This window comes from Onychostoma macrolepis, chromosome 14, assembly GCF_012432095.1.
Source record: "Onychostoma macrolepis isolate SWU-2019 chromosome 14, ASM1243209v1, whole genome shotgun sequence".
Taxonomy (NCBI): domain Eukaryota; kingdom Metazoa; phylum Chordata; class Actinopteri; order Cypriniformes; family Cyprinidae; genus Onychostoma; species Onychostoma macrolepis.
This window is the reverse complement of record NC_081168.1, coordinates 5,608,748-5,622,899: the sequence shown is the minus strand read 5'-3', so window position 1 is coordinate 5,622,899 and position 14,152 is coordinate 5,608,748. Positions and strand designations below refer to the sequence as shown.

The following is a 14,152-nucleotide window of genomic DNA, read 5'->3' as shown; positions in this document are numbered from 1 at the left end:
GATAATAAATTTGCCTTCTATCTGGCATTTTCCATCATGTTTATTTGACTGCACTTCACAACCTTGACAAAATCACATTTTGCTTTCACAAGTTTACTGTCGCTGCATGAATTATGGAAGGAGCAGAGAAGGATGGAAGATACCATTGAAGAGTTTTTTTTTTTTGTTTTTGTAAAAAAGCGACTATTTGAAAGCCATTCCCTCCATCCGCACTTATTTTATAGACTTATCCACTCTCCAAAATAACAGCAGAGCATTGAAGTCATTCGCTTTTACCAGTGCAGTTATGTAGCATTTGCATAGCCTAGGCTTTCAGTGCAACGTATAATTTTGCCACACATTACAGAAAGGCCATTCAATTGAACACACTGGGTCAACACCGCCTTATAATGGTGCCTGTGTACCTGCAAATGAATAAAGCCCCAGTGGCGTGTGTGTCTGTCGTCTATGTCAGATTTTAATGGGATCATATATTATTTAAACATGCAGGACAAGTTAATACACTCCGCGCAGCATACCTGTCATATTAAATAATTAACCGTGGCTGAGCAAAACATTAAACAGGAAATAAAGCATTAACACAAATGCAGTTTTTCCAAAGAGATTTCTCTCCTTCAATATGTTTTTGTTTCATAACTGTTGCCCAGTTTATTTAAACAATATCACACCAGCAAGAGGTGTTGTTCTGGATATCAGCACGACTGTGATTTAGCCGTTGGCATGAAGCCAGAGAGTAATTGATATTCAGTTTTATATACAGCATGATTTAATGCTGCTTTTTATGCAAAAGTTATAGAAATAACTTCCGTTTCAGACGAAATGGTTATTTCTTTTTTTTTTTCCTCCTTCTATGAAAATAGTTCCATAAAAAAACAAGCAACACACAGAAAGGCCCGGAACCCATATATACAGTAACTTTAATTTAATTTTTATTTATTATTATTTTTTATTTATTTTTTGCAGTTCTCATACGAGGTTTTTCTCACTGTTTCTATCACTTTGTTTGTCTGTTCAAACTGTGAGTCTGTGGTGACTATTTTTCATTAATATTTTATGCTGGTTATATTACCAGTAGGTGGTAAAAAGTGAGCTTTATGAGTGAGTCATTGAATCATTCAACCATTAATTTATGAATAAGACAAGTCTTTACAAGTGAGTTATTGAATGATTAACTCATCTGATTCATTTAACTGCATTGATTGTTTTGTTTTTGCATTTATTCAGCCATTTTTTTTCAACTACCCTGTATAATTATTGTACAAAAAAAAAAAAAAAAAACTGGCGATCTTTACGAATAAGTCATTGAAGCATTCACTCAACCGACTTGTTCAACTACATTGATTTATTTAGGAGCAAGTTATTGAATAATTTACTTAGCTCATTTGTTCAACTACTCTGATGCTGAATTCAGAACTAGTATACTACTCTTACTATTTTTACCATATTGTTATATGACAAAAATAGCTAGAGTACTATGCTAGTATGCCGATCCAAATTTAGCATGATTAATTTAGAAGTAAGCCATTGAATCATTTATTCAACCCATTCTTTTAACTAAACTGATTCATATAGAAGTGAGTCATTGAATTGTTCACTCAGCTAATTCATTCAGCTACACGGATTCATTCAGGAGTGAGCCATTGAATCGCTCATACATCTGATTCATTTAACTACATTGATTTGGAAGTGAGTCTTTGAATCATTCACTCAACCAATTTGGTTCAGTTATTCATTCAGGAATTAGTAAACAACACTGTTGTGTGTTGCTTAAAGACGTGACAGTTCTGCTTCACAGGTGGCACAAAAAAACAGAAGAAGTAACTGGCAGAATTGTGTCTAAAATGTAAGTTTCTCAATATTAGCTTATTGTATATTGAAGTGTTGAATGAGATATCACACTCACAATCGTGCTGTGAGTCAGAATAGCACTGTTGCTCTTGTACCATGTGGAGCGATTGAGTTCAAATTGCACTGTTCTTAACAGAGAGCTTAATAGATGTTTTGATTGACCAAAGTAGAGCAGACACAGGTCAATGTGAGCGATGCTGACAGCGACTCTCCTGAATAAACATGTCGTGTCCTCTGAGCTGCCCTTGCAACCAGGAGAACGTGTGCTTTATTAGTCTCCTACTTGAGTACCTGAGCCAGCTCTGCTCAGGTTACAATATAATGTATTGTTTAAAACTAGCTCATTAAAGGAAAAACTGTCTCCAGGAGTGTAAGAATCGGGTTGAAAAGGAAAAGAATGATTCTGTAATTGGCCAATTGCGCACAAAAATGTAAAATCTTGTAACCTATGTCTCTGTAGAGTTTCATCCTTTCAGGAGTGGCACAAAACTCCTTTTCTATTATCTCAGATGCCTAGGGCTGACCATGCAGTGTTTGTCTTTTACCCGACAGAGGGTGTGAAGTGAGGTTACCACACAGCCGATGCTGACTCCTCTAAGTGCTGATGAAATATAGATGTTGAAGTCTGGACCGCTCAATGTTTCATCTCTCTTGGTGATACCATAAGGAAGCCATTAATAGTGTCAGAGAGCATTAGTCCTACAAAAAGAAGATAACTTGATGTAAGAGAATGACTGGCAGCACCTGCTTGGAATCAACTGTGCGTCCCACAAATATTAGGGAGAGAAGTTTGTCCCCTGCTGTGCAGTCTTTTTTCCCTCATATGTATGCGAGGTCACTTCAAGATGGTCATTTCCCCCTGTGCTGCCTTTGTCAGTGTGCAGAGGCCCTGCATCATGCATAATCGCAAACAGCAGGACCATCTGTTGTTGCCTTGTTGACTTACCTACGTGCAACCTTTTTAGTGTTGGTTTTCATGTATCAGTCTGATGTAGCACCATATTTACAATATGCTAATTGGTTAATGAAATCCTGTTTGAGAACCTTTGCATATGTTATGAAGCCTGTGCTATGTGTTACGCTCGTGTTTTCAGCAGTGGACGCAGAAATAGGCTTGTATGGAGAAGTTTTGCTGTAACCATCTGTTGGCGGTATATTCTACCAGCACAGATTGATGACCTTAACCTTTATTCACTCAATTGGCTTTTCCATTTCTTCAGAATAAGTGTACATAATAGGTCACTTTGTTCTCCCTTATTATGAAACATGCAATTTATAGGAACCGCGCTCGAATGCAACAGTTTTATTCCAACTAAAATAACTAATACAAAGTGATTTGTTTTTCTTCTAGAACCACAGCCAGACTCCAGATAAAACATTCCCTGTTGTCCCAGCCACGTGTCCCCACAAGGTAAGTCACTGTCTTACTAATGGTTCTGCCTGTTAGAGGCATTGTATTTTCTCTGTGTGATAAAGCCGTTACAGTTTGTTGCATCTCTGTGAATCAGTGCTTCTAAACTGGTAGATCACAACCCCATTTGTCTTTTCTAATACGCAAACAGAAGGGAAGAACAATGTGAAAATGTGTCTTTTGTTGTTGACGTCACAGGCTGTGCTTTTCTGTTGCTAATTTCTCTGGCACAAACATTTCTCTAATGCAAACAGTGCCAAGGTAATGGGTTCGATTCCCAGGGTATTCATGAACTGATTGAATGTGTACCTTAAAAAAGTGTCTACCAAACGCATAGATGTAAACTATCCTGTCAAATAAGCAAATAGCAATCTGGACACATTGCCTTACATGCCCTTGTCCACAAAACTACACAAGGTAAAAAATTATTATTATTATTATTTTAATTTTTTTTTTTTTTTTTTGATTTTCAATGGATTTTATGCTTTTTTTTTTTTTTTTTTTACTTTTGTGTGAAAAACAATTTTGCTATTGTGTTGGGTTGCCTCTTGATCTGTGTCCTGAAGCAAAGCCAGTTGAGAACTGCTGCTGTAAAAAAATATATATATATATATATATATATATATATATATATATATGATTAGTGCTCATGCATCATGTACATTTTTATCTGGGAGATCATTTTATTCTGTGAATATTTCAAAATGTATTTTGTATGAATACGTTGAAATAGAAGTACATGTCTATTTCTCCACGCCGCCATGTACCAGAGCAAGGAGGCATGACAGCACATATTTCCTTTTTATTGTGTCTTATCTCAGGTTGGAAACAAGGCCCTGAATTAAACCGTAGTATTGCAACAAGATGTCGAATTATCTGTGATTTCATGCTTTTTGGGCTTGAGATTTACCAAAACAGTGACAAGAATCAGTCGAATTCTTTGTGTAGATGAACAAAAAGAAAGTGCATTTCCTACTTGAAAGCTGGCTGCCTCGGCTTTTCAGCAGGTTAGCATGGGCTTTTTCACGCAGCCAATGTGAGAAACGCAGTAATGTGTTATATTGCCAAACCTCGCACCATTGTCAGTCCACTAAGCCCAAATGTGCCAAAGTGCTCATGTCCTTTTCTGGTTGACTGGGTGGGTCAAGAGTAAAGACCTCGCAGAAAAGTCAGTGAAAGTCCGACAGCCCGTCAGCGAGCAGTCTGATCCGGCAACCCTCTAATATACCGACAGCCATCAAAAGCGACTCGAAGCTGCAAGAGAAAGCGGCAAAATATTTATACAAATCACCCAGGTGCTCATCGCGAGACGTATGAAAAAGGCAATCAGCTTTGTCCTGAACCTCTCGGCACACAACGGGGCTCTAATTGCTGACCCGTCCTTCACACGAGCTTGCGCGCTTCACCCCTGTCGAGATCACCTCTAATAACACGTTCTATACAGTGCTGATGCGCTCGAACTCACCTGCTCGACACCCAGGCTGCAGCGTTTTGTCCTTGAAATATGGAGAGCATTGCAATTTCTGTGTTGCTGTCAGCTCGCCTCGAAACAGCTGATCTGGATGGAGGTAATGAAGGGATGCCACCGATTTGTGATGGCGTTAACGTTTCCCTGCGACCAGCAGAACATAATCTCTGTCTCGTCGCTTCCCATTAACGCCTGTGATCTGCACAAACCAATATGCAAAGAAAGCAATGGAGCAGTGGAGTAATTTGGCATGTCACTCAGCACCGAATGAAAGTATAATGGCTAAACGGTTAGATATGATTTCTATAATAGGAATGTCGTACTGTGTGGCACTAAGACCGGTCCTGTTTTCTTTGCTGGTATTGTATGCATTCACAATGAAAGGGAGCTAATGAACAGAGAGCTTTTAAAAGCTCCGTGATTATATGGAAAGGAGAGGGGAAGAGAAGGATGGCGGGAGAATGAGAGAGTGAAGCCGAGGGGGGTGGAGAGAACACTAAGTATACATAATTGCTGCTTGACACATTGGCCAAATTCTGCTGTGCCAGGATTGGAGTGAAGATGATTAACGGCTGTCCGTGTGGGTGGGCAACTTGGTCACCCAGGGCTTCTAGTTTCCATAGCAATTGTACTCCAAAGGCCATACATTACATTGTGAGAGTCCCTGAGGCCTGAGCATTGTTAAATTCCCCAATAATATCTTACATTATGCGTTTGTCCTCTCAGCGGTAATTCATTCCTGCCGCTGCGATTCACAATAGGTCAGTAGTGAAAGTGGAGAGAGTCCCAATTTCAGACCTCCTATCCGAACGTGAAGGATGGCACATCTCCACGCTTAACGTTGATCAAGTGGCCCCGACTTGAGGGAAAGTGATCATTTGTCTGACATTACAGCAGGCACGTCTGTTCTGCCGATCCGACGGATGACCCGGCTGATATTCTGCAGGTATTTAAACGCCATTCATCAAGGCTTCGAGTTAACCCTAGCAGGCGCTTAGTTGCTGAACCTCCCCGTTGAGCCGGAAAAGCAGATGGCAGATGGAGTGCAGAATTTGACCCTTCCCTCCCTGAGCGTGATGCGTGCGAAACCCTGGCACGAGCCGCCCGATCCAGGCACGGTGCGACTGCCGTAACCCCCCCACCCCCCACCAATTCATCTCTCTCCATGATGTAACGTTCCCCCACCGCTCCGAAATTGGCCCTCGTGATCGCACACTCCTCCACATCCTACTCCGAATGGTGTTTTGAACTTGGGAGAACCGGTGGTGAATAAGCACATCTTAAAAATGATTCATACTAGATAATAAATGGAAATCCCTCCAGCCATGCAACAACAGGCTAGTCATGCAGCAATTAAGCCGCATAGCATGCAAAACTCAAGACGGCGTGCTCTGCGTTGGGGGCTCCGCTCGCGTACATGCGCCATTCAGGAGGGAGTAGGCGTGATGCTGGAAGACAAGCAGCAAAATGCCCAAACCCATACCGCCATCTCAGCGTGGTGCCTGAGGATGCTTTGGCGGACATCTTTAGACAAACATGTAGTAGAGCTGGAAAAACTCACAATCGGAAAGGTCAGTTGTGACCTCTGGGTGCAGGGCTACACTGAGCCTGTCACTAGCAAGCACAGCATGTTCATGTCAAACAGAGAAAAGGTACACCAGCCGCCCCACTCTCAAGTCTGCCGTGCAGCAGGTTGCGTGTGCGTGCATCTGTGTTGGGGATATTTATAGCTGTTTTGATTCATCAGTAGGGTCGGGAACCGAGAACAGGTTTTTATTCAGACTTCTTTTCCACCTGTATAGAAAATGCCAGAACTAAATGACGTTTGGTTCTGTTAACAGTTCTCGCACTTTTGTTTTGATTTTAGTGAATAAAACATGTACAGTGCAACCAGTGTAGTCTGATTGCCGAACGAATTGCTCAACACTCTATCTTTCAAAAGTTTGACATCATTTTTAAGAATTTAATATTTATATTTAGCAAAGATGCACTAAATTTGTTACAAAACATTAACATTACTTCAAATAAATGTTGTTCTTCTGTTCTTTCCATTCATCAAAACGTCAAGAAAAAGTATCACAGTTTTCACCGAAATATTAAGTAGCAATATTGTTTTTAGAAACAGTAATAAGAAATGTTTCTTGAGCAGCAATTCAGCATATTTGAATGATTTCTGAAGGGCCATATGGCACTGAAGACTGGAGTAATGCTGCTGAAAATTCAGCTTCTATATCACAGCAAGAAAAAAAAAATCTTACAGAACTTTTGAACAGTAGTGTTTGTTGCCACAGTTTTTGTTTGTTTGCATATAATTAGGGCTAATTATTGCATTTCATTCATGCCTCTTCTAAAAACACAGAGAAAGTCAGCTGTAAACACAGCTTTTGCAATAATTGTTTAATTAAATTTACTATTGAAATTTCTAGGCATTTGACAATTAAATTAGACATTTTTTTCCCCTCAGATATTTAATTATTAAAAAATACCAAAAAGTAAATTAAATAATCAATCAATCAATCAATCAACACTGTAACAGTTAAATTCCCATTCTTAATCATCTGGTGATCTGTATGTGTGTGTTTTTTTTTACACAGTAGCTCTGGTAACATATCTATACCAATTTCTGTTGCAGAGAAGAGAGAAGTGATTGTGGTCCCCCATTCAGTTTAGTTTGCTCTTGCACTTGGCTGTAATTACAAAAGCAGTGTTAATGTGGAGTCTCATTAATTGGCAGACATGTTGTTTTTTTACAGCCATATTAAAGCGAGGTCTGTGTACAGGGTACCGCATTTATAGACTTGCCCCTCACAAGGTCCTCTGACTGTGGTTGACCTGACTAATGAAGAGATGAAAGGAATACTAACCTCTGGAATTACAGCCATAAACCCACTCAGATCGGATGATTTATGGCATTAGAACAAGATTAATTTGTCCCATTTTTCATACACATTTCAATATTAATCAGTCATACTTAAAAGAAGGCAGGAACTAATTTTTTTTCCCTCGTCACCACAAAGTGCGTGGCTTTTTCTGAAACTGTGGCAGGTTTCCTGCTCTCCTAGTTAAACCAATCAGGGATTTCGCCACACGCTGTCCAATCAATTAAGGCAAATGTGTGCGCAGCCCTTTGATATAGAATCATTTGTCAAATCAGCGGAGGTGGCAGAGTGCAGTTACCCAGGAGTCTGAGGCTCTTGACTCCCGTCCACCTGAAAATCTGCTCAGCGTTTGGATTCAGGCATTCCTGGTGTCCTCCATCCCATTAATGGGGTGTCATTGTGTGTGCTGGATTTAGTTCAGCTAGGGTCCAAAGGCTTTTTCCATGCATTAGCCTCTTGACTACATAGCTTAACCTCTTAATTTTTTGAAAGCTCTGCCCAGAGAAAACTCGATATTATATAACAGAATGGTAGCCATTAGGATTCAAATGATTTGCTTTTTGCTGTTGCGTGGTTATTGCATTTAATGTTACACGATACAACAACCATGTTCAGCATGACACAGTAGCATCAAACATAATCTGGTTTTCTGCCATTATTGTGTAATTTGTGATCGGAAGTGAAAGAATCCCGAGTTCTTCAGGTGGAGGTAATCTGCTGATTGTGCTGTATGGAGAAGCAGCTTGGCACTGAGGGGTCATTTAGTTCATATATTGCGCTTTTTAATAATGCTCTCATGTTTCTTTGTTCTTATGGCTCTCGGAGGAACTCCTGGAGAAAACTTCAAACTTCACCTAATTTCCTATTGAAGCGAGTCTAATTTAGAGCAGGCGAGATGCAAAGGATTCTTATTTTGTGAGATGGATTAACTGGAAGCCTTCAAATGAGCAATGTTGTTTAATTTTTAATTATATATATATATATATATATATCTATATATAAATATATACATAATTAAAAATTAAAGGGGTGGTTGATTGCAATTTCACTTTTTTAACGTTAGTTAGTGTGTATGTTGCTGTTTGAGCATAAACAATATCTGCAAAGTTGCAGCGCTGAAAGTTCAATGCAAACAGAGATATCGTCTTTTAAAATTCTGGAAGTTTAATGCCTACAAAAACGGCTGGTAAGGGACTACAACGAACTACTTCCCGGGTCTGATATGTCACGGACCCACATAAACCCCGCCCTCGGGAACATGTAAGGAAGGGGGCGAGGCCATGCTGTGCTGCTTTAGAGAAGAGGAAGAGAAAACTAGGGGTGCACGTAAAAATCTATTCATATATGAATCACGATTCTGTCTTCTAACGATTCTAATGAATTGACAAGTTTCAAAATTAATGTTCTAAAACAGCCTTTCTTAATACTGTTCCTCGCGTCGCCCTGCTCTGCATCTCTCTCCCTCTCTCTCTCTCATTCAGATCATCATATCAGCTCCAATTATACATTTTCACATAGCAATGAGAAGCGTTATACATGGACGTGTGTGCGGTTGCCATACTGTATTAAAGCTTTAATCAGAATAAAACCGTATATTAAAAGCTAACATAAGCAGTAGCATAATAACAGCGTATCTAAAAGTATGAGACAACAAACAAACAAACATACCATTAAGAGCTGTGCTTGCACAGGTTCTGCGCGATCCTCTTCAGTAATATCCTCTGCATTTCAATCGGGCTCAAATTGATAAGCAACTGGAGCACATGCCGCTGAGCTGAGGGGCGGGACGTTTAGACGCACGCTCGGCGGTTTAGTGAATCACAATACACTGAGCCAGCTAACCAATCAGAGCCCATCACGTATTTCTGAGGGAGGGGCTTCATAAAAACAGGAAATAATCGAGGCGTTTGTCAGAGAAGGGACAGAGCGGTGTGGAATAAAGGTAAATTATATGAAAAATAATGCAATTAAAAAAAAAAACAAAGCATGAACACATGTTAGACTGCACTCCATAAACACAATCAAGCCTAGAAAAAAAAACAGTAAACCACCCCTTTAAACAACTTATATATATATATATATATATAAAGTTGTGCTATACTCAGTCCTTACGCACACACAATAATTATTCAACACAGAAAGTGTACTTTTAATGGAATTATTTTATGTAATTACTCCTTTTTAATGAAATTTACAGAATTTTACCTTTTTCATAATATCAGGATGTACTGTAAAAATGTCCACTTCTTTCGGTCTGAACTCCTACTTTCAGTATTTATAAGTATTCTGTACTATTGGATAGGCCTATATATATATATATATATATATATATATATATATATATATATATATATATATATATATATATATATATATATTAGTGCTGTCAATCGATTAAAAACAACAACTAATTAATCGCACATTTTTCTGAAATTAATCTCAATTAATCACGATTAATCCCACCTAACATTAAAGTTTTTAAATATACTTTTATATTGCAATAATTCCACATTCAATCTTCAAATTAATGTGCAAACAACATAAATACAGTATATTTTTTTATATTTGTTTAATGGCATATTTTTTTTATGACTGAAGGCTAGTATCACTGATACCAATACTGATTTCTCTATAACCCCCTTATTATTAAACATTGACTACAGCCATTCAGCATTATAGTATAATTAAGAGACATCAATTTTAACATTTATTAGACTTAAAAAAAATCTTCTAATTTAAGTGAACTTAAAACAATCTTCACATAAACCCATTATAATAAATGTCATATTTACCTGTGCCCTTCAGCAGAAATATACAGAAATTGAAATTGAAGTTCTCAAACACTAAATTCTAAATTAAATATAGATGAATCCTTCAAGCTATAAAAGTTATTTCTTTTCCTCTTTTTTTTTTTTTTTTCTTCTTTGTCCTTTGATTAATAGACATCACAGCAGCTGGTTATTAGGTTATTTTGGTTGTTATTTCTTTAAGAGCTGTCGCTGCTGAACAAGACGCGGATCTGACACACATCATATTTTCTCTCAACTCTTTTTTACATGCATATTACATGCACACACAGTTTTAAGGGCGCTTTAATTGCCTTTTTAATAACTTCATGATTAACTGACCACGACATTGCATGCACATAGTTTATTTCGTGCTTTGATATGAAATGATACGCACTAATTTTGACACCACTAATATCCAAAATAAAAGTTTTTGTTTACATAATATATGTGTGTGTGCTGTGTTTATTTAATATGTATATATAAATACACACAAATACAGTATATATATATTTGAAAATATTTACATGTATATACATTTATATATTTATATTATTATTCTTATATTATATAAAAATATATAAACATAGCATATTTTTCGAAAATATATACGTGCATGTGCTTGTATTTATATATGCATAATAAATATACACAGTACACACTCATATATTATGTTAACAAAAACTTTTATTTTGGATGCGATTAATCGTTTGACAGCACTAAGGCATATACACTTATGGACGTACTGGCAGCATTTAAAATAGCACAGATTTAGAAGCAGAGACATCTACTATATGACAAATACTTTATGTGTATATTTAATGCAATTTCATAGTTTCCCTCAACTTAAAGGGATAGTTCACCCAAAAATAAAAATTCTGTCATCATTTACTCACCCTCAAGTAGTTCCAAACCTGTATGAATGTCTTTGTTCTGCTGAACACAAAGGAAGATATTCTGAAGAATGTGAGAAACAGAGCAGTTCTGGGGCACCATTGACTTCCATAGTAGGAAAAAAAATAAAATAATCATTTTTGGGTGAACTATCCCCACTTTCCACAGCAATATAAACATGTAACAGTAAGATAAATGTACAGATGCACACATGAAACATTGCACATAATTGACTATGCACACATTTTATGTACAGATAAATATATTGTATTAACATTAAAACAGCTGTGAAAATTATTTAAATAAAAAAAATAAAAAAATCAAGTGCAGCATTTTTACTTGAGTGCGTTTGACACTTTTGAGTAAATTTCTGGTGCAGTCACCGTAATATAACTCAATTACTCTGTACTTTTGACACCACTGCTTATCCACCTCATTATGAATCCGTGTTGTAATGTTAGTTGAGATTACTTTTTGTACTCTTTAAAGTGCTTTTGATGTAACTAACACTTGATGTACCTCCATAGGAGCCACTATATAAATGAGTTTCCAGCCACAAACAAGGTCTAGTTAAATTAAAAGAGGTGCGCAGAATGAGCATACTGAGCTGAATCAAAACGCAATTGAAGTGTAGGACATCAAGATAATGCTAGAGTGGTTTCAGTCCCATGATTCTTATCTGATCTTCCATACTGATCAAAGCCATTCGACTCGAGTGCTAAATATTTCAGTAAGAATAAAAAAACAGCGTGGCATGACCACGTGATTCATTTCTGGGCTCTAAAATGGCTTTTTCTCTGTATTTAATCTGCAAATAAGAGGTCTTCAGACAATGTTATCGCACTCATGCTGCCAAGTGTCATGCAATTAATCAATCATTTGGGTTTGTGATTTGTGCGGCTCCACATTTCGCCGTGTCCTGTTTTGACAATGAAGCCAATCTTCATATTCGGGAACAAAAAAAGCCATCTGGAGCTTTTATTGCACATGCTTTCCTCACATTTATGGTTATAAGGTATTCCCTATAACGCGGTATAATGATCCACCCATGGAAGGTAGTCATTTTCCTGATGTAGGGTGAGATGCTAATGAGCCTGTGTCACAGGCACTAGGAGTGGTGCTGTATCTTTACAGTGGGTGGCTAAGCGCGGGGAGCATGGAAGAATCTCCCATAAGCTTAAAAGCAAATTAATGCCTCTCACCTTCATGCAACCTTTCCCTCCCTCTTCTCTTCATGCTATTATTCATAGGACTCTCACTGTCAAGTTTGGCAATAATTTGTATACTATTCTTAAATACGTTCCCAGCCCCGTTCCAAGAGGCGCCGAGGGGAATAGACAAGGGAATATTTAAAGGTGATTTTTTTCTGCAGCGATGAATGAGTTTGGTTTAAAACGTAAAATTTATGATTTCCTGAGACCCTCGGTCTGGTCCACAGATGGTAGTCTTTGTTGGGGAAGGGCTGGAGGGAAATGCGATGCTATGATAATCATTTAACGGATGTAAGTACTATGATAGCATTGCAGAATATTAAATTTGCTCCAAATACTTGTATATTCTGGGAAAGAGAATTAAGACTTGTTTTTCAAAGAGTAGTAAAAAAGAAAAGAGAGAAAAAAAAGGATAGTAAAACATTATATCTACCAGATGACCTCATTAGACTGTGCTCCTCCAATCCAGAGCTGCTTTTGCACTGACATCTTCTCCCATACAGCAGAGAGCTTGATAATAAGACATTTACTTGTAGTCTGTTCTCTAAAGGTCCATATGGGGTTTACAGGTCTTGAAGCAGTCGGCCTGACACTCAATATAAACAAGCTCTGGAAGATTTCAGACTGAATCAAGCGCTGGAGATTTCTAGCACTGTTCACTGTGACAACATATGCTGCATTTGATAGCCATAGCCAGAAAACAGTGAGAGGTCTGGAATAGAAATAATGTTAGGTTTGCTCCCTTGTTACATTGGCTGATGACATAGACTATATTTTCAGTCACGGGCCTGTTTTAATAGGGCATTTTTCATGTGCAGACGTGTACTGTTGTTGGCGGTTACAATTTGTATCGTGTTTGTTCTCATGCATTATTAATATCTAGTCAGTCATAAATATAAACAGTTTTTATCATGCCTGGAAAGCTGTCTGTCGTTGATGTTAAGGAAAATTCATTATTCCATCACCCTCATGTCATTTTATTTGCATGAAATGCAAAAGGAAATGTTTAACAGAATGTCCAAGCTGCTCTTTTCCATACAACGGAAGTAAAGAGTGGCCACAAATGTCAAGCCACTTTCCATTTGTTTCAAAAAGTTAAGATAATTATTTCAGACATAATTATTCATAACCACCTATTTTATAGAAATAATGTAAAAAATAAATAAATAAATAATAAAATAGTGCAAAAATATTGGTAATTATCACAATTCATTCTCATTCTCATAGTTTTGATTACAATACATCACATCTGGTCTGCTGGTCACTTATGATCCAGACATAAAATATTTCAACACACCCAAATAAATTTAATCGGAATTGAATATATGATTGAAACTTGAAAAAAAAAAAAAAAAAAGAATAAAACAGGGCCTTCCCAGATTATATAGATACATATTAAATATATATTAGACCACTTAACATAGTGATTGCTATCAGGAGGTGAAGAGAGTTTCAACCAGCATAACAGAAATGTTTTTGAACCAAATCACCTGCCCTGCCTTTAATGTATGTTTAAGGTTTCATATTGTTTGTAATACACATTGATTGTTCATCCACTTGGCTGTTTGTTTCTTTTCAACTAAATTTTGTGCGCCTTCCTCTGGCTGTTTTGTTCCTCTTTTTAGATTCCAGTGAGTCATGTATTGCTGAAATTG

At 37.5% G+C, this 14,152-nt stretch overlaps 1 protein-coding gene across 12 annotated transcripts in view; it reads left to right on the top strand.

Annotated features, from left to right (window-relative positions):
• Positions 1 to 14,152, top strand: part of pcdh11 (protocadherin 11) — a 203,751-nt gene that overhangs the window by 92,642 nt on the left and 96,957 nt on the right. For all 12 annotated transcript variants that reach the window (XR_009274189.1, XM_058798150.1, XM_058798152.1 and 9 more), the window contains one exon: positions 3,200 to 3,259. Coding sequence is in view for 11 of the 12 variants with exons in the window: in XM_058798150.1 (XP_058654133.1) it covers positions 3,200 to 3,259 (60 nt within the window). In the remaining variant the exon portion in view is untranslated. The remainder of the gene's footprint in view (positions 1 to 3,199; positions 3,260 to 14,152) is intronic.